We start from the raw sequence: 25,854 nt of genomic DNA on the forward strand, positions 1-25,854 counted from the left end.
ACCGACCTGTAAGTGGTAGCTACACCAGTGCAATTGAAGACTCTCTGGTTTTGCTTTGTTTTATGAAATCAAATCACTCAGTCTCCCCAACAGATAATTCCGTTCAAAATGGTATGTCTTTAAACTTTTTATTCCTCAATTTATTACAATGGCCTTTCTACTTGGACATCCAGTAACTGTACTTGCTGCTGTGTACAGAATCATTCATCCCTCCAGAAAGGGAAAATAATTTCCCCAGGACCTGTGAAATGGGTCCACTAGGTGTTACCCCTCCAAAGGCTTCCCATCCTACTTGAATAAACCCCAGATGTTTACTATCACCTGCAAGCCCATGTCCCAATGCCCCAAATAATGCCTAGGGCCTTCATAGCATCTAGTTTGCACCATACCACCTCCAGCAAGCTTGCTAATCTGGCTTAAGTTCCCTTTGATTTCTTTCAAACCCATCTAATTTATTTAAATCTTTTATCCAGTATTTCTCAGAAGAGGTGTCCATTTCCGTAGTCTACCATTTTCTGAAACCACTTTATAAAGATTCTCTTTTACAATGCTACCAACCGTGGAGATAAGTATTCTGAGGAGACTGAAGGTCATCTTTACTGAGTGGCAGAGCCAAAATTCAAACTCCGATTTGCTTCACCCCACAGCTCTACTCTTCCCTTCTTATACTGCATGACTCTCAGAACTAGAATTACCTGGTTAAATGGTGCTTGCTAAGAAGATTAGAAGATTTTTTCCCTGCCATTACTAATGACTAAGAGTTCAGGGTGAATTACACTTTGACCAGTAGTTGGTTATTAAAAGAGGTAACACCAAATACAGTTTTAATTGATTTGTGCTTTTCATACCAGTAGAGTTAGCATTTATCCATGACCACTGCTACCTCTTTTTATGCTTCCGTGTGTTGATTCCACAGGTGGTGCCCCACCTTGGGCAGAGGGCACAGCTCATCATAAATGAAATACTATGAAATACTATCACGAATCAGGGCCTATTTGGAAAATAAATAGCTACTGATTACCAGAGACCAATGAAGGAAAAAGCAAATTTACTAAAATAATTTCTTTATTTGAATAAGGTCAATGTCATTTAATTCCAGCTAGCATCAAATAACAATCAGAAAAAAACACTTGACAAAATGTTATCCAATTGAAATAAACAGTGGATAGAAAACTCTTTTAAATTTTAAAAGCAATATATTAAACAGGCAACATACAGATCTAAAAAGTTGCAAGTGGTGATTTCACATTAGATTGCATAAATAAAAAATTCCCCAATATAATCATTTGTTCATGATCTCCCTGCGAAAAGCACAGGGGCAGGGAAAGATATCAAATCTTAATATTCACAACTGTCATGTTCTCTACACAGACACTGTGTCTCTCCAATGTAGTGGACCTGGCAATCCCTTATTCAAGTAATTTCTGTTTTCCCCAAGTTATCAAAAAGTACAATTGTCTGAGATAAAATGTCACAAAAATCGCAATCAGGAAAGCAAAAAGTTTTAGCAGGCAGATGTGAAGATGAGAGTTTTCATGGTTTGACCATGATCTGAAAATGATTTTGTAAGTTTAAAAGCCATCAACCAAAGTACAAAGGGCTACAGGCAACAATCTGGGTTTAGTTGGTAGCTGCTACTAAACCGCGAGTTTCAGTAAAAAGACCATGAATTAAACTGGAAGTATAAAAGAATCAGTGCACACTGCTAATACCACTGACAATGAAAGTGTTATATTATGCTCTCAGCTCAGCTTTAAGCCAACAAAACAGCACTTATTTTTTCCCCACTCTTCTTAGTGGTTCTCAAACAGTGTGCTCAGAATCACCTGAGGTGCCTGTTGAAAACTGATTCGGAAGCTGACTCCTGAGTTTTGGTTCAGGTGGTTTGGAATGGAGTCCTAGGATCTGCACACTTAACAAGCACTTCAGGACCCGGAAGGCCCATGGACCACACTGTGAGAGACACTGATATCCCCTCAGTAAGTAACAAAAAATTGTTTATTATTTGTGGTTTCACAAGAAAGTTTCCAGCGGCTTAAAACATCCAAACATTTAGAACACAAATAGGCACATTAAATAAGGGTGTCAGCCATTATGTAATTGCATTTCTTTTTAAAAGTGGCATCATAAGCTCAACTTACACTAACATTTAAAAATCAATTTTGTTTTAATCCAAGGCACCTGTAAAACACTTGCTGGTGTGAGAGAAGTTAACAAGTTCAATTATACAAAACAGTACAGAAATGAAAGAATCCTGGCAGTGACGGATTTTTCCACAGAGCAAACATTTTTCTTCAGCAATGAGCTTTTAAAGTCAATCGTTTTGAGGAAAATAAAACAAATTTCAGTTAATATGATAAACACCAGTGTAAACTGCTCGGCTGAGTAATTTTTAGCAAATTAAATTACTAAGTAGAAAAGATTCATGCTCATGATCTTTCATAATAGCTGTCTTCAATTCTGTTAGGAACGATGAGCATGGTTCCTCCAGAATTTCAGCCTGAAAACGCGCACTGCATGGACTGGTATTCTTCTAAGTTCAGGCACACGTGACCATGGATTTATAATACTGAATATTTGGAAGCCTTTTATCTCAAGAGGATTTCCAAGTTCACAGTCTACAACTTAAACACTCTTCTGAAGGTATTAATTTTCATGAAATAAGAGTAAGTTCTGTGATGATGGTGTCTCTCAAACATGAATTCAAAATATTAACACTATAAGGAAAAACACTAGGGAAGCATTTTTTATGTTGCAGTGACTGGAGTTGAGCCAGTAATCATTAGGATATTCTTGTTCAGTGTTCTAGGATAAATGCTAATATAAAAAGCAACGTCAGGACTGTTTGCATATATAGTTCAAGTTAGGTGCTACTTCATAGTCTTTGTATAGATTATAACCAGTTAGCCTAATCTGTAAATGACATTTTAAAATAAATTTATGAAGGTTTAGAAGAGTTAAATAGTTCTATTTTACAAAAGAGTATTATTTCAGATTCTATGTTAAATGGAAGATAACCACTTTAGCTAAAAGCGATAAGGGGGTTTTGAAGCCAGCAAAAATAAGTCTACATCAGCTGTGAAAACAAAGTGCATTTTAAAATGTCATTGACAGACTGTTTCTCTGATACCTAGGACCCTGTACAAAGACTACACCAACTCCTTCCAGTCTGACATTTCGAGGGGAAGCTTACTAACAAGTACTTCACAATGTCCTCAGTTCTGACTTGAAAGAAGGGAATCAGAAGCATTAACTCTGTTTTTCAAATTCTGCCTTCAAAGATCCTAACCCTGCTCCTATCCAGCCTCCTTGATTTACATGAGCATGCAGTTGCTAACACCAGGCTGCATGGAGTAATGTAAACCAGAACACAGTGGTGGGTTTTGTGAACTAAAATATCCTCCGAACATGCAATGTGAACTGAACTTACAGGCTGCACAAAAGGGGAGAAGTTCCTTAAATTACAACTACAGACACAACAGTATTTTCATGATATTGAACTGACACTTGTAGAATGGAGACGTTCAAGCATATGAACGATCATGAAATGAACACATCACCAGGTAAAGTACTCATAAAAACTATTGTCAGAGGAATGCGGTCACCTAAATTTTTTTTTAGGCAAAGAGCAGCTCTTAATTTCCCCCTAAAATTTCCATTAAAGGTGAAATATATCATTGATAATGAGAGGGAAAAATACTTCGAAAAACATTATGAAGCTTATTATCCAGATCCTAATGCTCTCAGACAAAATATTCTTTGATGTCAGAGGGAGTAGTATTAGATTGCAGGACTGCAGGGTTGGGTCTTAGAGTAGAAAATTCTGGTATCTTAAAAAAGACTTTGTTACAAAATAATCATGATGAGGAGCTCCTAGTCAGACCTCATATTTGGAGGGCAGGAGGGCAAGTGTGTTTATTTTAAATAGAGATCTCCAACATCTGAGACTTAGAGGTAACTTTCATATCTGGGGGTTGCCCCATTTTCTATTATTTACCCTCTTATTTATCAATATTCTGTTCAGTGGCTATATTCCACTGGCCAAAAATTCAGTGAAATTTAAATAGATTTTATGTACTATGCACAAATTTACACATGGTTGTCTTTAAGGTCTACTCTTACCGCAAATCAATGTTTAAAGTTCTTTTATACAAAATTTAATAATTTAGCCTATGAAGCAATTTAAATACTTACAGTCCCTCAAAAAGACAACATTTTGTACATACATACATGATGTACACATATGAAAATGGTGGTCAAAAGAATTTTTTGGCAGCTGCTTCTTGCTGAGTCCTAAGAAAAAAGAGAAAAAAAAGCCACAAAGAATTTCTATATATTTTTCTTTGGAAAGAAAGAGGATTGCTTAAAATTAAAATATACGTCTTTTGAGGTATAAAATACATTAAGATATGCATACATTTTGTACATACATGCCCATATGAACTGAAATAGACTTGAAATGATATTTGCTTTGTATAAGCCTAATTTATAAGTATTGAAAGTTCTGGTATGAACACAGATAACTTTATCGAGTATTTCAAATTAAACAAACACAAAAATGTTCGGTCAAATTTTAGAAACTTACCTATACATGATGTAACCAATGAATAACACCGTTTGTATCACTACAAATAGAATGAAGTGAACCGTAGATAAACATGATGGAAATGGTGGTAGTTCTGGGCATTTTGGTCTTTCATTTGATGGCTATAAGGCAAAGAACACTCTTAGAAAAAGAAATGTGAAATCTCTATAAAACTCATGGCTTCCTGTGTAAACTCAAGTATTTCCACTTATTCATCCTATAAATACCTTCCATCCCCTTACTTACACCACCAAGCTTTCTGAAAGAGTGGCCGACACAGGACAGCTTCCACCTTTCAGTCTATTCACTAACTCACTGCCCACTGCCTCCTATCTTCATCAAAGTGACAATTATTTTAGTGTTCCTGAAGGTCACAGACCACAAATTCCCCGGGTACTACCAGTGGAAACTTGCTGCACTGGAGTAATTCTTAATGGTATCACCTTCACCAGGGTAGCCATGTAATTGTCTGAACCAGAACACTTGAAAGCATTCAGCATCACTCTCAGAAGTGCTCTGGTTCAGACAATCACATGGCTATGCTCCCAACGAACTGCTGACAAATCTAATGGCTTGATTGCTGCTCTTGTAGCATTCAACATTACTAATTAGTATTTTGAAAAATGTTTCTGCCCTGGCCGGGTAGCTCATCCGGTTAGAGCATCGTCCCCATACACCAAGGTTGCAGGTTCCATCCCGTCAAGGCACATACAAGCAGCAGCCAATGAATGCATAAATAAGTTCAACAACAGATCAGTGTTTCTCCTCCACCCCTTCCTCTCTTTCTAAAATCAACTTAAAAAATAAAATAAAAATGTTTCCTTTCCCATTTCCATGAGTATTATAAGGAGATAATTAAATATCAGGGACAAAGATTTCCTCAAGGTATGCAGACAGAATGGTTTCTAAGAGTATTTGTTTTCAATATGCTTACATCTATGGGACAAAGTTCTTCAGTATGTATATATAATACCCACAGCATCAACTTGGTCATTTCAACAAAGGCTCAAGTGGGGGAAAAATAACCTCAAACAGAATAAGATAATAATGCTTACGATGAGGGTTAGTGGTCAATAAGAAAACTAATAAGCCACATTTGGAAAATTGGAAGGGGAGGAGGCAAATGCTACCAGCATTTGTGACTTTTATAAGGATTTTTAAAGCAAATAATTAAGAAAAAACTTAAAGTTTCAGAGGTCTGTCTTCTAATATTATCTTATATACATGTTTAATTTCAAAAAATGTTACCTATTTTTAATATTTATTGCCAATCTCCAATAATGTAGATGGGGCTTACATTATTAAAAATACCTGATAAAGTAAAACAGAAAAAAACAAAGTTTTAAAAACGAAACAAGACAGGAAAAGTAGCTAAAAAAAAAAAGAATCTTGCTTAGAGAAAGCTGCTATCAGATTTAGATCTGTGCTTCCTTAATGTCAGAGAGAGAAATGTGGGTTACCCAGCATGGTTTGTCAGTCTAACACAAGAGTTTGCCAAGAGAAACATTTACCTTTTAAAGTTGTTGAAAGGTTATTACTGAAAACAAGAACCTTGTTTTGTTTTTTTAAAGAAAACTTACAGAAAAGAATCTAGGGGAAAAAAGTCCGAGATTATGACAGTTCCACTAATTGGAACAGCAATTAATTAAAAAAATAATAGTTCTCTTCAGTAAGCTATGGAAGCATGACAGAGAACTTATAGCATACAGAACAATTCTACCTGAATAGAGGGGTGGGAAAAAGTAGGTTAATAATAATAAATACAATAATTGATAAATACCAGAATAAACTCTGTTTCATGTACTCACAACAGTAAACCTATTTTTGCCCACCCCTGTATTATAAAAGAGCATTCAGCACTCACTAAATAGTTAAAACAGTTTCAGTAGAATTAGTAGAATATGTGTCCTTCCTTTCCTAGAAAAGGCTGGTCCTGAGGCTGAAGGAAGAGAGCTCACCGCGTTGCGCAGCACGAGGCTCTCTATGTCCCGCTTCACTATGTGAAGATGCTCTTTGATGTCGTTGAAGTGCTGGGTTGTCTCGTAAACGCCCCCTGCAGACCCAGGATGCTGGATGCCGCTGACCAGCCTGATGGTTTCACTCATAGAATTCCTTCAACAGAAAATCCCTTTAGACAATGGAATCACTAGAAAGATTACTTTTTTCTGTCACAGATTTCAAATGGTTAGATATACTTCTAAGCTCAATATATCAGATCATAAAAAACAGATAAAGAATATCAATATTTTTAAAAACTGAATTGTCTTCAACAACTGGAAAATAACTTATGAAACTATAACTTAACATTATACCTTTATCTTTTATTAAAAGTCATCTAACCATATAGAGAATAACACTAAATAACTTGTGTTAAAACCAGTATTATAAATGGGTACTACATAACATAATGGATGACAATTTTAATGAACTTAAATCTTTCTAGGGTGTTTAAATGCTATGCAGTAAAGAATTAACCCTTCAGGCCTGGGCTGCCCAAACCCTGTACATTCCAAGGGTTTTCAGGACTGGCTATTGACCCCAGGAGGTAACCTCTAAGCCTCTGGGATATCCTGCTTGATTTAAGAGTGTTCTTGTCTGCCTGGGAACTTGGACCCCACCAGATAGTTTAATGCTAACAACATGATTTATGTTTTTGTTTGCCTGGGGCCTTAGATGCTGTATCAGTTTGACCCCTAGGGGGACTGCAGACTGAGTAGTTAAGTCACATGGGTGCTTCATGACTATGTGACTGGCACCTAATACAAATCCAGGAGGCCAGGGCTTGGCGAGCTTCCTTGGTTGGCAACACGAAACACGTCACATGTCACTCCTGAGAGGAATAAGTACTGTGCATGGACTCCACTGGGGATGGGGGCAACTGAAAGCTTGAGCCTGGTTTCTCCAATTCCACCCTACTTACCTTTTTCCTTGGCTGATTTTATTCTATCCTTTTGTTATAATAAAACATAACTGTGAGAATAGCAGATTTTCTGAGTTCTGTGTACTTCTAGCAAATCACAGAACTAGGGATAGTCTTGGGATCCCTAAGTTGGACGTAATTCTATTTCCCCTTACAGTTCTCTCAGATAGCCCCAATATACAAACCTACTGCCTTGGCTAGAACTCAGCTAAAGAGGCATCTCTCTGTTTCAAATATGAAGGAAAAATTGGTTGGTTAGCATACTGAGCAGTGGTATGTCAGTCTTTAATGTGTCATCTTTCTGAAGGGTAATTTTGATTTTATACATTTCACTTTACACATATTGACTTCAGAATATAATCTCCATGTAAAATGTGATTCCACTATTTAGATATAAGATCAAGACGACCACTGAGAGGTGCAGTGGTGGGCTGGGTCACGGGGCTTGAGGAGAGTGGTATCTTGTATGAGTAAGCTATGATCAAGAAGGAAGAAGGATGCTAAGCAGCTTAAGTATTATTACAGGGACAGGCCAAAGGCAGAGAAGAGGATAACTAAGGGCAACCCCGGAGAATATGTAAAAATAGTCATGTGACAATGCATAGGCCAGCCCTGGCTGGTGTGGCTCCGAGGTTACAGCGTTGGGCTGCACACTGCACACTGAAGGGTCTTGGATTTAATTCCTGGTCAAGGGCCTGTACCGGGTTGCAGGCTTGATCCCTTATCCCAGTTGGAGCACATGTGGGAGGCAATAAATTGATGTTTCTCTCTCTCTCTCTCTCTTCCCCTCTCCCCCTCCCCTCCCCTTCCCTCTTTTCCACTCTATCAAAAATCAATGGAAAAATATCCTCAGGTGAGGGTTAACAAAACAAAAATGCCTAGTACAGTACCTAGAACGCATTAGGTATATGATAAATAAGGTAAGTAAACATGAAATGCTAAATGCTGTCTACTCACCAAAAAGAGCATTTAATACTTTGAATTCAACAGTTAAAATATATAACCAATTAACAAATGACACAAACTACCACATACAAATGGCAAAGTTCAAAAAATATTTGTAACTCTGTCCACTGAAAAGGCCTAGAAGCAATGACAATCCAGAAGCAATGAGCACTTGACTGCCTATAAACAACATTTCCCACTGAAACACCAGGGCTCCAAAGAAAAATGGCTTTGCCGGGTGTGGGACAGAAATGTACAAGAGAAACCTGGAAAGACTTATGCTGGAAAAGAAGGAAGCTACTGAAGATTACCTGGTTGTGTTGATAGGATGCTGACGCTAACTTGACTGGGGGCGCTAGTGGCCAAAGATGAGACAATTTGAACATTAATTATAAAGACTAGTGGCTCGAAACAGCAAGACCTTAAAACCCATGAGTTGAAGGAAAAACATCCCCTTGCTACCTCTCATTTAACCTTGGAGATTGCCAGGGCCCTGGCTTACTATTCTGAAAAATGGTAAGGAGAAAGAATCAAGTGTTTATTCTGCCTTTTCCGAATTGGCTCAGGATAACGAGTGATGGGGAAAATTCTAATTTTTAAATGGAGAGGAAATTTTAGGATGTGAGAGTCACCCCTCTTTAACCTCTGATGAAATGATAGATTCAGGCGATGGCCATCACTGGCTACTAAAACTTAAGAGTGGTCGAAGAGGCATTTTATCATGAACGGCTCAGGCTGACACTGGGGTATCTATCAGTTACTGCTGAACGTGGATGACAGGGTTATGAGGGAGGGCTCTTGTTCGCAACACTTTTTACGTTTGAAAATTTCTGTAAGGCTTTATGATATCCTAGAAATAGCACTTGAAAGTGAAGAGATAATGAGAACTAATTCTGACTCTGTTTTCATATTGTGATCTTGTATCATCCAGGGCCTTTCTTTCTTTTTGTAAACCAAAGGGGATCGAACTCCATGCTTCTGCTAAAAAAGTAATTCTACAATTCCCCAAGAATATGAAAATCCATAAAGACACAAACCACCCTAACCATAAAAGGCATATATTATATCTCTTTACATTTTTTTCTGAAACTTAATCCTGAAGAAACAGCTCTAGAGGACAAATTAAGAAATCTGAGTTCAGTTTTTATACTAACTTATTGTATATATGACATTTGGTCTCGGTAAGTGGGAGTTTACAAGGACTGCTAACAACCCTGATTAAGTGCTTCCAAGGATAATACAAATGGATGGCTAGGAATTACTAATCACTAATTGAATCTTAAGATGTTCTTAGCATTACTGTTGAGTAAGACAAGCAAAGCACAAGAGTATCTAGAGCAGGCTACCATCCACATAAGAAAGAAGAAAGTCTGAGAAAATACATATGTGCTGAAGTACAGGAAGAACAAACTAGAAATTAATGGGATGAGTCACTAACAGGGGTGGGTGAAAAAGGCTGAAAAGAAGGAAAGAATGGGAAAGGGACAGCAGTGATGAAAAGGGAGTGAAACATCAATGGAAAAAAAAATATATGTACACACACACACACACTAGCTCTTAGAACCCATAGTATTCACCTATCCTTCATATACCCAAAACATAAACAGTTAAAATCAACCGGATATAGGAGGAATACAACCACTAACAAAAAACCTAACTGTATTATAAATAAATATCATAAACATACTGAAGAGAGTGGGGAAAAAGAGAATTAAACTACCTGGAAAACCATGTCTGGACTGCAGGCGAAAGAACTTGACATAAATCTGTCAGTAAATGTGTTTCTCACAGGGATATGTGTTAACAATTTGAAACCACTTTATGTACATGCTAAAATTAAACCAATAAGAAAATACCTTATAGATACTAAGAACCAGGTTTCTCCCTGTTGGAGAAAGAATTTTCAAACAGGAGAAGGAGAAAGGCCAAAATGAACCCTGTACTGTTCAGTCTAGTCCAGTCCAGTCCAACTAGAATCCTAAGTATCCACATAATCCCATGGTTTTTTAATACAAATGTTGTGATGGATACAAAAATAGACATATGTGTACATGTGTGGGTTAGTATACATTCATCCATTCTGTAGCTCTGTCCACTAAGAGGGCCTAGAATCAATGGCATCCCAGTAGTAATGAGCACACCTAGTGCTCAGATCTTGGTTTCTAAATACCGTTCTCCAATAAAAGGAATCAGGACTCACTGGAGAAGTGGCTGATTCTAGAGCTGGAGCAGAGAAAATACAAGATGCACCTGAAACACAGTGTGGCATCAGAAAGTAAAGAGATGCATAAAAAATGATGGGGGTGTGTCAAAAGAACACAAAAGCCAACCTGGAGACGTTTCTAATGGCCAGAGCTGGGACAATTTGAACAAAATAAATAATGATAGTACTAAATTATAACCCTTAGGATAAATATTCATGAGTCCATACTGATATAAATAATTGATTAAATAAATAAATGGGGGAGAAGAAATATCTGGTTCATACAAAATTTCAATAAATAAATGTAGAAGAAATGATGGAAATAGAAAAATCAGCATTTGGTAAATATCACATTCTTGTTTCAGGCAAGACATCAATGATGCTAAAATGTGAGCAAAAGTTTAAAGTGAAACAGAGTATTTCCTAAAATATTTAAACAAGGGAAAGACAGTAACTTTAAAGTAGAGAAACTGGGAAGGAACTATCATAAGTAAGTGATCACAGCCAACATCACCAGTAATAAGACATATGGACATCATAAACATGATACACTGTTGTATCATTGTGAAAAATGTAGAACCTCTATTCAATCATGAGCAAATACCAACAAATCCAAACTGAGGGACAATAAACCAAATGACTGATCCATGCTCTTGGAATCTGCATAGTCATGAAAGTCAGTGATGAATTATTTCAGACTGCAGAAGTCTAAACAGAAATAACTAAATGCCTTGTGAGATCCTGGATTGGATCTTAGAAGAGAAAAAAGGCATTAGTGGAAAACTGCTGAAATGCGAGTAAGATTGTTAGTTAATAGTACTGTACCAATGTTAATTTCTTAGTTCTAACAATTATACTGTCTATGTAAGATGTTATATTAGGGAAAGATGGGTGGGGGATATATGGAAATTATATTCTTTTGAAACTTCTGAAGTCTAAAATTAGATCAAAATAAAGATTAAAAATATGTTACATGAACTAGTCTATTTCTAAAAGTACTTAACTATTCATTTAGCATCATAAATATTTTAATGAGTTTACAACTTGAAGATTTTTTAAAATGCCAAACAGTACAACTGAAAGAAATACAAATTTGCTGTTAAAGTTGGGTTGCCTTTAATGTCTAGGTGTTTGATAGTTTCACCTTTTAATTAACCTAATCCTGTTTAGTTTTACCAGTCCCAAAGAACTCATATGACATTCCTGTTTCTCAAGGGTTGTACTGGTTGGTGCAGTGCTCTAAAGTATTAGCTTATGAAACATGACATTTTGGCTGTTTCTCTGCTCCAGGCATTGAAAGCTGTTAATCATCTGCACACGTGGATCCTTTTTAGAAACTTATCAAAGTTCCAAGGACACAATATCTCCTCTCTGCTCCAACTCTTTGTCCAGTCCCTCTTAGAGTACAAGATGGAATGAAAAAGAGGTCGTCACACATAGCATATTTCCTTCAAAATTTTTTTCTTCCATCATGAATTCTTGTATCAGGTATGCTTGTACTACAGTCCTACAATGCTATGCATGCTTACTGCCCTAGTATTTTTCAAAGAATTGTTATATATTACTCATATTCTTTTTATATTTCAGAAATATATGACTAGTTCTACCTGTCAAGTAACTGTGACAAACCTATTTTTTTAAAGATGCTACAGCATTTCCTTCTTTTCTAGCTTAGAACAATTAAAAAATTAGACGTTTGTAGTTTCTAAATGTCAAAAGTTCCTGTATCTTACATTCCCCTATTTATGAAATCAATCTAGAATGTGATTCTTACACTCATGCAGGAATCTTAAATAATGTGCTTCACAATGCCATGAAACTAGAAATCAACCACTATAACAATAATGTGCTGGTATACCTAGAGAAGTCACAAATTTAGGATGAAACAAGCATGTAACACTCAGACATTACTGTTGTATACTTACTTCACTTCATTTACATGTCTCAGAATCTCATGCTGAGCGTTCACAACAGTATCCAGTTCTTGTTGAGAGATCTAGAGGAAGAACAAAAGACGGGCAGCCAGCTCAATAATCCACATTCTACAGGAACACCCAGCGCAGTAGCCTTTCTTTTCTACCTCTCTTCTCCATCAGGTCAACTAACTTGGGCATATCTGCGTATTTCAAAAGCTCACCTGTCCATGTTGCCCTGGGATTCCTGCTCCTCTTTTAGAGATCTCCTCCGTCAATGAAGAGACGTATTTTCTCTGTTCATCAAGAATCATATCTAACTGTCGGTTCAGCTGCTTGATTTCAAGATGAATACGATTCTGTCCTTCAAAGATTTGTCTCAGCTCACGATCTCCTACACTCTCAAATATTTCATCTGCTGAAGTGGAAATCACAGATTAAAATTATTAGAATCACCTATGCACATGTAGTTTTCAAAATACCATAAGTGACAAAGGTACCAATATATACTAAAATTAGAACATCACCAACACAGTAGTATAATCTCAACAGTGAACATGTAGATAATGAACTCAATTATGATTAAATTACTATTTGTTTTTGTCATGTTTGGTGGTTGAACATTTACTATAAATTCAGTCTGAAGTTTTTCACCTAAAAATAATTTTCTCTGTAAAATATACTGTGTGATTCTCTTTATGTGATTGGGCAAAACTAATCTATATTAATAGGAATCAGAATAGTTACATCTATGCAGGGGCGCTGATATTGAAAGAGGCACGAGGAAACTTTCTGGGGTGTTAAAAATATTCTGCGTACTGATCTGGTTGATGGTAAATGGGTATTCATGTCTGTCAAAGTTCATCAAACTATACTCTTAAAATCTGTGCATTTGACTTGCATGAAAGACTAAGAAATGGAATGACGAGGGCCTGAGTGTCCTTTCATACCTGACCATACTGAAAATAGCTAATTTCATTCAAACACTATAAAAAGCTTCAAGATATATGCACAAATCACATGTGATATCTGAAACAAATCTAAGAAAAGAGTAAAATCCATCTTTCATTTTTAGCTTAGTATGAATCATACTGTTGATCACTTAGGAATCACGTACTAATAAACAGTTCAACTGTGCTGATGGAACAACCCAGATAACAAAAGTTAGCAAATAAAATAAAGTCAGTCTATTTGTCCCTAATGTGTTTTATTTTTTGACATGTAGCACATTTAGGTTCTTAATTACAGGGGCTTAGACATGTATTTTAAAACTTTCAACCTTTAAAGTCCAGAATTCTGTTGAATAGTAAGGGGAGAAAAGCCAGATAATCATTTCACATTACTCTCATTTCACATTATTGGGAATAGTTTTGACAGTTTTCAAGTATTTTTGCTATATAAATAATGTAATTGTGTGCAACAGTAAAGAAAGAAATCAACCTTGGACAATTTCATTCAACATATATTTACCGAGTTTCAACTACTAGGTCAGCATGGTTTTTCCTCAGGTTTAGGGAACACAGCAGTAAACACAACAAAGTCCCTGTTCTCATGGGGCTTACACTGCAGTGGGTCACTGCTCATCCAGGGCATCATGGGAGTCCTTACTGCACACTTCACTATATCACTCTGACTGGTGAAAGCATCCATCTCCAAGCCGTTTAGACTGAAGATTTGCTCACAGACTGTTTCCAGAGATGACCTGGCATGTGCCAGATAAAAGGATGAGCAGAAAGAAAGTGTGTGGGGAAACACACGGGTCACCATGAATGCTGCAGTCCTGAGGACAGCTTCGCTACAACTCACCTGGTTGCCCTTGAAGGTCAGGGTGGTCCTTCTGAAATTCTTCTTTTTTTTTATCCAATTCTTGTTGAAAGTGCTCAAATTCCTCCTGATATTTTTCTTTTTCTGTTTCTGAAATTTCTTTATCTGGTGTAGGCTTTTTTGGAGTTTAAGAATAGATCATTAAAAAAAGAAAAAAATAGAAAATAATAAACCTCAATATATGTCCTTTTTCTCATTTTAACTACTCCACTACTAGTTAAAAGGTTAACATAAAAATGTTCATATTTAAATCATAACTGATTTACTTTTGCTACTACTAATTCCAACAAATACTACTAGCCATTCCCATTCATCTAGTGCTTGCTGGAAGTGCAGTATTTTTTTTTTGGTTAATCCTCACCTGAGGATATTTTTTCCATTGCTTTTCAGAGTAGAAGGGAGGGAACATTGATGTGAGAGAGTCACATTGACTAGTTGCCTCCTGCAGGTAGTGAACCTGAAACCCAGGTACCTGCTCTTGACAGGGAATCGAACCCTTGACCCTTGGGTGCACAGGACAACACTCTACCCACTTAACCACATTCGCCAGGGCTGGAAGTGCACTGTATTATTTAACACTTATAGACGTCTTGTGATACCAATACAAACACCTCAGTTTCCCAGCAAAAAAATGCTAAGTAACTCATACAAGGTCATATGGTAGAACTGGCAGAAACAAGAGCCAAACCTAACTCAGTGCCCCAGGTTTTCAGCTATGAGGCAATACTACTAATCTGAAAATAAACCTTTTGAAAAACTGTTTATACTTACTGGCTCTTTCCCAGGCTCAGTCAATTGGAAAGTCAGGAAAGAAAGGACATCATGATCATCTATAAATTTAAAAAAAAAAAATTGGGAAAAGTTCCATAATAGGTTATTTTTATAGTTATGAATCTACAGATACCTATTGCTTTAAAAATTAATAATCATAGGGGAAATAAAAACTAGCTCCACTTTGGTAAATGCAATGGTGCTCTGTGAGCTTAGACAAAAATTCATCGGAAAGATTTACATTGGAAAAGCGAAATTCACTCTCTTAAATCCTAAACCAGAACATTTAGCAGTGTTTAAAATAAAACAGATGTCTAATAAATGTCTGATGAGGGAATGAACAAACGAAGGGTCAAATCAAGCCCAAACTCCTAACCCTTGCACCAAGATCCCCCCATATTTTCCCACAAATCTTCATGGACTATGTCCCAGCCAAATGAGACAAAATCCTGTCCACGTATTTCCTGTACCTATCTGTCTCTACCTACCTGTCTTATGGCACTTACCACTTCCTGCCTTACTTTCTGGCTATAAACCCGACACTGCTCTGTCTCTGGCTTACAGGGAGTGTCCTGATTTATCCACATTGTCCTGGTATTACTAAAAGCATCTCCTTTTACTCTCAAAGTGTCCCAATTTAGATAATATGATTACTCTACCTATACAGCATTCATATTTGTTTCTCTCACACAGCAGGTATTAATAATTTTGTTTTATCTAAAATCAAATAAAAAATAAAATTAATTTTACACTGTTTAAGCTGAAAATAGGGACCTAGAAGATCAAACCTCATTACATCAAACTGAAACACCAATCCTGGCTGGTTACATCCACAAAGCAAGAGCAATTAATTTCAACTGTGGCAATCTCTAAGCTTTCTCCCGCTATTATGGAGATCTAGATGTGCAGCCAGATTAAAGAGAAAATTATAATACTACAGTGTAGGTTAGGTAACTTTAGGAGCAGTCATGCAATGCAAGAGAGCCCTGGACTCAGGAGAAATCCACACCAAGTCCTGCCTGGGTCTGACCATTATTGGCCATGTGATTTTAGAAAGTTCTTTAATCCAACATTTGGCAAACTCATGTAAGATCAGATAAAAATCTGTCCTCTTTCTCTCCCTGTTTTGTTGTTAAGGAACAATTCATATATTTGAAAATAATAAAAATATTATGTAATGTATCACATAAACACAAGACGGTATTAATGTCAAATGATAAGTTCACTTTTCACCACATGTGGGAAAAAATGGTAAATATATCTTGTTAACATTTAGTCCTCGATAATATTTTCTGAGATACCAAATTCACGTAAATGTGTCGTGACACCTCTCAGGACCCTAAAACATTTGACAATTAACCTTTACAGCCCTGACTTTAAATGTCTCCTGCACATTGAAATGGCACCTAAGCTGATGCTCTAACTTACATTAGTGTATGTAGCCCCAGCCATCTGTATCCCTGCAGAATATAAGTAGAGAATTAGCAATCCCAAGAGACCAAAAGATCGACCCTGCAGGCTATGGGAAGCTCACAGCTAGTCTTAAAGGTTAAAAGTAAACAAGTCTATACACCTTCAAAATACACTATTCCCAACAAAACTCAATTCACAAACTTTCAATGTTAAAGGATAGCAAGATTTACCTGCAAGGCCTCCAGTAGCAGCAGATATTCCAAAATGCCCTTGTGCAGGGATGACCATATTTTCCACTTTGGCACAAAATTCATAATCATTTTTATCCGGTGTGAAGCCATTATTGATCATTACCTAGAGAGATGTACAGTAGCTACAGCTTTTACAACAGACATTGTAAAAGGAATTCCAAGTAGTCAATTTATGACTAATGTGAGCTGATCTATATGTGGTCTAATAACCAATTGTCAGAAAGCTATCGGCTTTCTCTCATTATCATAAAAGATAATTCCTTGTCCGCTAAATAACCTCGCTTATTTTTGGTACATTATACAAGATATTTCACTTAATAAAATGGTTTTTACCCTGCTATGTGCCAAAGCTTAATGAAAAAAATATACAATAACTTTCCACGAAAATCTTTCTAAAATAGAATATGGTTCGCTTTTCTTAAGAATTCTTAGGGCCGGGCATGGCTCAGTGGCTGAGCATCGACCTAGGATTCAGGCGATCGGGATTTGATTCCCAGGTCAGGGCACATGCCCGGGTTGTGGGCTAGGCAGCCGATCAATGACTCTCTCATCATTGATGTTTCTATCTCTCTCTCTCCCCCTCCTTTCCTCTCTCTGAAATCAATAAAGATATGTGTGTTTTTTTAAAAAATTAGGAAGGTAATTGGACTGTCATTAAGTTAGCAGAGAGACAGCAAAAGTGTCAGAAGTCATATTGACAAAAAATGTGGAAAATGAAAACACTGAAAAGACACTGTTTCTACTCTGCAGAATGTATTTTTGAAGTAATGACCCTAAATGTTGTAAAAGAATCTTGGAATTCTAAGCACAGGAATCCACCCGACACATGACTACTCTTCTCATGACCCCAGTCCAGCAGTGGTCTAGCCTCCTCAATACCTTTCAGTTCCAGCCTCCCCACTCCCCCATCAAGTAGAAACAAACGGCCGCTTTTGGCTAGTTAATGGTACCACTTAGTTGTACAACCGGCCAGAAATTCAGGAACTACCTGACTCCACAACTGCATCCACCCTTCCACCCTGAAGCAAACTAGTACTAAGTCCTGTAGTCTCTACCTCCCAATCACTCTTCTTAATGCAGACCACAAGTACAGTCTTAAGAGTTAAGATGCTGTTGGGTTCAAATCAGTTCTGCTACTTATTTGGTATGACATTGTCCAAGTTACTTAAACCTCCCATATTCAATTTCCCCATGTAACTGGGGATGCCCACCCCATAGGGCTGATAGAATAAATGAGAAACTGCATGTAAAGCATCAAGCACAGGGCATGGCCCATTATGAGTCAAGGAGTCTAAATGATCGTATCTTTTGCTCCTTTCACAAATACCATTATAAGAACACTGCTGCTTAAGTCTTCTTCCTAAATTGCAAATCTGATCATTTTACTTTCCTTCTTAAAACTCTTTAAACAGTTTCTTATGAGACAAACTACACAAGACCTGAAAAACTTGTTACTGTCAGCCTTTTACCTCACTTTTACAATTTCCTGTCCTCCAGCCACAGCAAACTTTGTCTTTCCCCAATTTTTCAATAGTCCCTATGCCTTGTCTTCTCTGCCTATAATACACACCTCACCTAGGAGATTCCTACTTCTCCTCCAAGCTACACTCTTTAATGGTATCTGTGTTGTAGCATTTATTACATACCATGGTAATGCTACTACACAAGTGTCTCCTGCATTGGGCTACAAACTCTTTGGAGAAAAGGACCTTTGTCTTAATCATCTTTGTATCCTGAATGCCTGGATATGCACATAATGTGTGCTACATAGTAGGATGTTTAAATATTTACTGACTAAATGCAAACCTAGTGGCCAGGTTATATAATACACGACCACTTACATCAAGCTTTGCAACCACTTGTTTTCTCATATTAACATTGATGAGTACATGAACAATATCCCAATGTAAATGCATTTAATTTCTAGCAAAGATTCAAAATGAAAACTCATATGAGAATACTCTTCATTTGATTATCACAAAAAACATGGTACTTACTGTCAATGTTTTCTGGTAATATATAATCTTTGCCCGGACAGGATAGGGTTTATTACGAAAGTCCCTCTGGCAACTTGCTAAAGCTTGATTAGCACCATCACTACAGTATGAGGAAAAGGAAAACAAATAAGAAACTTAAACTTCTCACTATTAAAGAAAAAGATCACTATTTAAAATGATTCATGCCTAGAAAGATTAAAATAGTATCAAGTTAAGACAAAGTCTCTGGATAACATGAGGAGCCACTGCTAGCAGGTGCTGATGGCGAGGGCAAAGCTTCTCTATTCTTCTATGTGAGACTGGGGCCTAAGTCCTTCATCCTCGAATAGAATCAGAATCACAAGGCCTGGCACCTTTATTTTAAATAGCTACACAGGTAACTACCAGAGTAAACAAATTCACTAAGGTAGGAAACAGAAAACTGGAATGGGGATGAATAAATTTTTCTTACCATTCATTGACTGGCTAGAAGGTAATTTCTCCCACAACAAACATGGAAAAATAAAAAAATGTAGATACCTAATTCCTACATATTACAAATATACTGAACATTTAGAAGCTTTGTAGCCCACCAAGAATCTTTAAACATAGCAATTGTAAGGTGGAAGAAGATGGCATACATTTCTTAGTCATTAGTTTAGTCAAGACTCTGAACTTTATTTTTGAAAGAGCCCTTTTAAATAAGATAAAAAAACATGACTAGTGGCATCGCCAAGAGTCAGGAACATTTTATTAACTTTTAAAAGTACTATACAGCCCTGGCCAAGTAACTTAGTTGGCTTGGAGCATCGTCCCAATAAGCCATGGTTGTGGGTTCAATCCCCAGTCAGGACACATACAAGAATCAACCAATGAATGCATAAATTAGTGGAAAAATAAATCGATGTTTCTCTCTCTCTCTCTCCCCCTTCCCCTCTCTCTATAAAAATCAGTAAGTTTAAAAAAAAAGTATATAATTTTAGATGAAATAAAACAACAAATTTTTATATTTAAAATCTGAGGTGGTCCATAGAAAGAACTTTAAAACAGAACCAAGTTAAAATAAGATCTTTCCATGAAATTATAAAATAAATCTCAAGAAAAATAATCTTATTTCACCTGGAAAATGTTCAGATTTGAAACAATATATTTTACAAGGTTTCCAGAAAGAAGCTGAAATCAAGGTTAATGTAAAAAACACACACTTACTTTTGATGGTCATAATGGATTTGTCCATTGTTGCCTATAATTACTATAGCAGGATTATTTTTCTAAAAATAAAGAGAATATATTTGTTTTAAAGTCCTTAGACCAAATAATTCTATATCATTCAGGATGTGCTATAAAGTGTCTTATATTTCTAATATTGTAGAACCTAAAAAAATTAAAATAATTAATAGAAGAGATTCCTACTTAATTTAGAAAACATTCAGTAAACTCTTACAATCATTCAAAAACAGTCACTTAACACCTCAATAAAGACTGGTGACATGTCCTATCTTTGAATCATCAACCTCAACATGTATCTGAAGACACACCGTGATTATGGGACAAGTGTGGGACTTGTGGAAGCTAAAACAGGAGAACTAACATGGCTTCAGAATTCAAGGATTTATTAAAAGTTCTCCCTTAAACGGCTAATAATGACCCCAGTAGAGAAAACCACCACCTCAGACAAAGATCATCAATCTTAAGGCTGTTCAAGCACAAGTTAATGTTCCCAATTCCTAAGTACATTTTGTTCTTAATTGTTTTAGGAGAGATCAGAGAAACTGGCTGATCAAAACAAGTGATTAATACATGAAAAGATATAAACGTGAGCTAGTAGCAGTAATGCACATGGGTATTTTCATAAAAACAAACTATAATGGTTGACTCTAAACACTACTGGTTTCACTGTCTACATCTAAATGGCTCATGCTTATCCATCAAAATTACTGTGCACATACAGGGTGGTAGGGAGGGGGGCCTTACAAAATTCTCAGTTAGGGCTCCGTATGAAGTCAAGTTGAAGTATCAGGAACTCAGAGCTTTAAATGTGTAAATTCCCAGCTACATAAAGACTAATCTTCATACTTTGGGGAATTCTCTACTATTAAACCTACGAAAGTGTTAAGTAAGTTGTATCTCTCACAGCTTAACTGTTAGCAGACATATTAAAGTGGGTAAGAGTCCTGACAACAAATATACCTTTCCATCATTGTCAAAAGAATCGAAGAATATTCCAACACCATTCCACATATCAGCTGATCCAAACACAGGACCCTCCAAGCCTTGATTTTCTGCATACCAAACTGCCTGTAAATATATAATAGGGAACACTCAGAGGCTGGTGGTATATGCATTTATATACATTTTCTCAGTTAAAGAAATGATCATACCAGGCCATCAGCTCCAATTCGACCTCTTCCAGTCACTCGAAAAGTCACCTCAATTTCCCAGTTCTCAAAGGCTGCTTTTGTCTTTGTCCACACTGATCCCCTTTGGCTTTTTAAAGATGGTGCTATTCGAATTTGATCTGAACTTGGAATAGCATCTAGAACAAAAATCAGGGGAAAAAAGCTTTAAGTTATAATTAGATAAAACTCAATGAGTCACCACCAAACTGTTACATATACTTATAGAGATCTAATTTTAACTCAGTAACCTGTACAGTAATTTTTAGGAAAAAATTTCATGTTGACAGTTTTAAGGTTTAAATTTTAGGGCTTTCTAACACCCTTCCCCCTATCTTTTGAATAGTGAACTATCTCTTCAAAGAAAGAAGAAAAATTAAAGCTGTAACCATACACTAAAAGTGCAAGGGGCAGGAGGGAGAAAAATTTTGGCTTAAAAGGCAAACCAAATATTTGATTCTTATATTATCTTCAAATACTTATAAAAACTGCAATGTATTTTATCAGTTTACAAATGTTTAGAAAGCTCAAACAGTGTGAAAAGAACATACTACTAGGAATCAAGAGACTTATTCCTAGTCTCAGTTCAGCTGTGTGACTTTAAGCAAATAATTCTCTTATTCTCTTGGGCTCACCATAGGTTCACCTGTAAAATGAAGGGGCTGGGTTCAATCACTTCCATAAAAACCCCAAAAGCTATGTGCAAAATTTTGTGCATATATACATTCTTCTAGGAATAGGCTCAACTGAATAAGTCAATATGTAGTGCTTCAGCATCAGAAGATTCTCAGAGATAAGAGATCCCCAAAATGGTTGTTCCCATCTCCAAGCTAGGTTCAAGTCTCAGCTCCACCACTTACTAGCTGTTTAGCAAAGGCAAGTTATTCCAATTCTCCAACAACATCAGGTATGTAAGTTCCTATACAAATGCATATAAATATCTCAATAAATGTTAGCTCTTCCTATTACTATACTAAATAATTATTAAAGCAACTATCAGGCCTAAATTTGAACAATTCTAGCACACCCTCTAGGATATTAACCAGTTCTGCCACTCATGCTGCGCAATTACTGTATTGTCTCTTTACAGGTAGGAAAAACTGACAAAAATTTGAGAAACTTTAGTAACTAGCCACTATTTGTCACTACTACTTTCAAACATTTAAGGGATGGGGGCAGGTATCCTTGAGAGGAGTACTGGATATAGAATCAAGACCTAAATTTGAGTTCTATTCTATTCACACTAGCTATGTAACCTTTTCCAAGAACCTTAACCTTTCTGAACATTCCTTTTTGCATCTATAAAACAGATAACACCTGCCTTGCAGAATTAAATCAGAATGAAGGTGAAAGAGCTCCGAGAGCAATAAGGGGTTATAAATTGTTATCATTTGTTGCCCTTATGGACTCAAGGATGTGTACTGACAGTACAAAAGGAGATTAGAGTTAACAAAAAGAAACACCATAAATTTGGTCCTAATTTGGGGATGAATGTAAAGGGCCATGTTTAAACTAAATTTTAAATTTCTCTTCTTTTCAAAATTGTTTTAAATAACGAATCTCAGGGCAAAATGAAAAGGTAAAAAATAATCAATGGAGTTAAGAAAACAGTGAGACTATAAAAGTCACTGTGATAATGAAAGCAAAGGATACCCGCAGCAGTGATTCCCAGCGTCAGTAGGCAGAAGCGTCATGGCTAATATACTAATTTATTTCAAATTCAGTCTGGCCATACAACTTTAATTCACCCAGGCACATTATCTGACATTTCCGTAGCAGACAAACTTAGTTCATTATATAGGCTCTGTAAAGAAAGCCAAGGTAACTAATGTGAGTAGCTGATTAACACTGCTAATTGGCTGATTATGTGGCATAAGCACGAGAGGGAAAAGCAAGCAGGCAATGGAAAGATGCAGGAGTGAAAAGGGCGAACAAATTCATCATCATTCCAAAGAGAAAAACAAAAAACTCCAAATCTGTGTTTGGTACATCGGCATCATCTTTGTGTATTAAGAACATTACTTTCATAACAAATGCCCAGAAACATATGCCCTTGATGAGTGGGCACATAATTAAGGTCTGCTGAGTAACAAACTAATTGCACACTCTACTTCAAATACTTAATGACTTGGTCATTATGTCAAATTGAAATTTATACCTCTTAATTATACATTAGTTTAGTGAAATGGCCCTTCCTAGAAGTGTGCTTCCCATTCAAGAATTACTTTCTAGAAATGGAACATTCTGTTCCATGTATTGGGCAGCCTAAAATGATGTACAGAAACCTTATATAAATGACTTCTAATTACACATAAAGGTGTAATTCTGATGGCCAGAACCTGCATGTCAAGTGCTATGGCTGACTCCTTAGCAAAGACACATCAGCACATATGTTTCTTTCACATATGTAAATGTCTGGGGAGGCAAGCTCTTACCTACTAAGAGAGCCAGACACAGAGTGAATAAAAAACGTGGAGAATAGGTTATTTCGGTTTTTCAAAAAAACTATTTTTTTAAAAAGCTGTAGATATAATGGTAGTCTCAAGTTCTGAAACAATATCAGAAAATATAGCTCATCGTCTACTAAATAAAGAGATGTGTGACTATTAAGTTACATAATGTACAAGAGGAAAGATCAAAGGCCACACCAAGTCACTGAGAGTGGCAAATTTAAGGTATCCGTCCAACAGGGTGACAACAATGTCCTGACATAAAAACTTAAAAATTACTTGAAAACCAACATATACAACCTCTGGAACCATCAGGAGGCATCGGGAACAAACTGAAGCATTAACCATTGCTAATGCCAGGTTTAAAAAAAAAAAAAAAAAAAAGCAGGGGAAGGCCGAGCGGGAGCGGAAAAGGAGGTCGGGGGCTGCCTGAGCAGGTCTCAGGTTGGGAGAGTTGGGGGTGGGAAGCCGGCCGTTTCCCCTGGGGACGTGGCGTTAGGGTGAAACGTGATGCCCAGAAGCGAGTTTGAGTGAGTGCTTGGAAGTGTAAGTAACAAAACACTCTTAGAACAAACGGAAAGAACCGAGGAGATCAGAGGACAGGCGGAGGAGAGGTGGGCAGAATGGAGGGGAAGACTGGGGGGCAGGTGGCGGGAACCTTGCGGACCACAGCCGACCTGCAGGAGGGGAGGCATGGGAGGGTCCCCTCCCCCGCGCATGAGGCGAGCAGCAGAAAGAAGGTGAAGAGGAGGCGCCAGGCGAGGATGGGACCCGGGCCCCCCGCCCCCCGCCCTCCGCCCCGGCTTACTCCCCGCGTGGGCCCAGAAAGGCACTGTCCCGTCGCTCTGCACCAGGTGCGGCCCCTTGAAGCTGTACTTGTACTCGAAACGGCGATGTGGCAGCGGCCCGTGCGTGCCCGGGGCACCGGCGAACGCGGGGTCGCTTCCCACGACGAAATGACTAAGCGACAGCAGGAAGGCGCAGAAAAGCGGCCGAGCTTTGGCCTGAAGACCCCTCTGCCTGGATCCCGCCATCTTGGATTCTGGAAAGCGGAGGGCGGTGGGAGGGGGCGGGGCACGGGAGCTGCGGACGGCCAACAGGGCGCTTGCTGATTGGCGGAGCTCGAGGTGCCCCGAGGGCAAGGGTGAGCTCCGCCCCCCGGCCTTCACAGTGTCCGCGGCCGCGGGACCCGGAGCATCTGTGGGCGGGGCCACGCTGAAGGGGGCGGGTCCACGCTGAAGGGGCGGGGCCTGGGCGGTGCTGTGTGCACTTTCCTCCGCTCCAGGCCGGGTCCACCGAAGCCCTGCCTGCTGCAAGCCTCCTCCTGCCTGTAACCCGTTAGAGGGGGAATTTGCGAGCCCTAACTCCTGGGGAGCCACCACGGCAGTCCTCCACGGCTGTAATAAACCTTTCCGCTGTTAGCTGAAGGAAAGGCATTCCTTTTGCTGCGATGCCAATGGTTCCGTATCCGTTCCTCACCACGTGTTTGCGGGAACAAGTCTTCACGGGAACCGGGGAGGCCTAATCCCAGCCCGCTGAGCTCCACCGACAGGTGCCGGGCATTGCATACTGGGAACCCGCGACCCACGGGGCTGGGGCGCCCAAGGACCTATTTGTTGGTGTTCAGTGGGGGGTTTCTAGGCATTCGTCATTCGGCCTTTACCTCTCTCAACACTGAATTCCGAGGGCTAAGCATGATGGCCCGGGAAGCCGGAGGAGCCTGCTTGAAGGGCTCCTTGGGCCCTGGGCGGCCCAGCCTGCCCCCAGCTTCTGCGCTCTGCCGTGGGACCCTCGCGCGCGTGAGCCATCCTGTCCAGGTTTTGTTAGCGTCACCCCTGGTGTCGGAGCTCACCTGTCCTCAGCGCTGCTATGCGTCAGGCACTGTTGTGGGTGACAGACAGACATTCGGTCATTTACAAGGAAACTAGTCCAAGGTTGTCATTTAAATATCAGGCTTTGCTCTAGCTGTTTCATTCAGAAGAAAACAGTCCTTTTTCTCAAATTACATGGCCGCCTTCTCTACAATAGCATGTTGGGCATCTTAAACGCTCTTCTCCAGGTTTTCCACAATTACAAGGCAGTGGTGAAGCCCAAAGGCTTTGGAGTCAACTGGCTGGGGCGGGGTGGGGAGGGTGACTCCTTCTTTTCCCAGTGTGGTTTTGCACAGGGCTTTTAACTTCCCGAAAGCTTGGTTTCCACATCTAGTG

General features: G+C 38.3%; 1 protein-coding gene across 2 annotated transcripts; it reads right to left on the bottom strand.

The window, feature by feature from the left end:
- Positions 1 to 1,047: 1,047 nt before the first annotated feature.
- LMAN1 (lectin, mannose binding 1) lies at positions 1,048 to 24,685 on the bottom strand. Of its 2 annotated transcripts, none has more exons than XM_087819135.1 (13): positions 24,456 to 24,685; positions 21,183 to 21,337; positions 20,992 to 21,099; positions 20,011 to 20,072; positions 18,823 to 18,922; positions 16,805 to 16,928; positions 15,162 to 15,220; positions 14,373 to 14,505; positions 12,791 to 12,981; positions 12,579 to 12,649; positions 6,544 to 6,697; positions 4,586 to 4,707; positions 1,048 to 4,293 (listed from the first exon to the last, which is right to left on the bottom strand). In XM_087819135.1, exons 1-13 carry the CDS (start codon positions 24,679 to 24,681, stop codon positions 4,257 to 4,259), a joined length of 1,542 nt encoding a protein of 513 aa, XP_087675261.1. In that variant the 5' UTR covers positions 24,682 to 24,685; the 3' UTR covers positions 1,048 to 4,256. The 2 variants fall into 2 exon arrangements, with proteins under 2 accessions (XP_087675261.1, XP_087675260.1); XM_087819134.1 differs by having other exon boundaries at positions 12,791 to 12,984.
- Positions 24,686 to 25,854: the final 1,169 nt, after the last annotated feature.

Source organism: Miniopterus natalensis, chromosome 7 (assembly GCF_054644295.1).
Source record: "Miniopterus natalensis isolate mMinNat1 chromosome 7, mMinNat1.hap1, whole genome shotgun sequence".
Lineage (NCBI taxonomy): Eukaryota > Metazoa > Chordata > Mammalia > Chiroptera > Miniopteridae > Miniopterus > Miniopterus natalensis.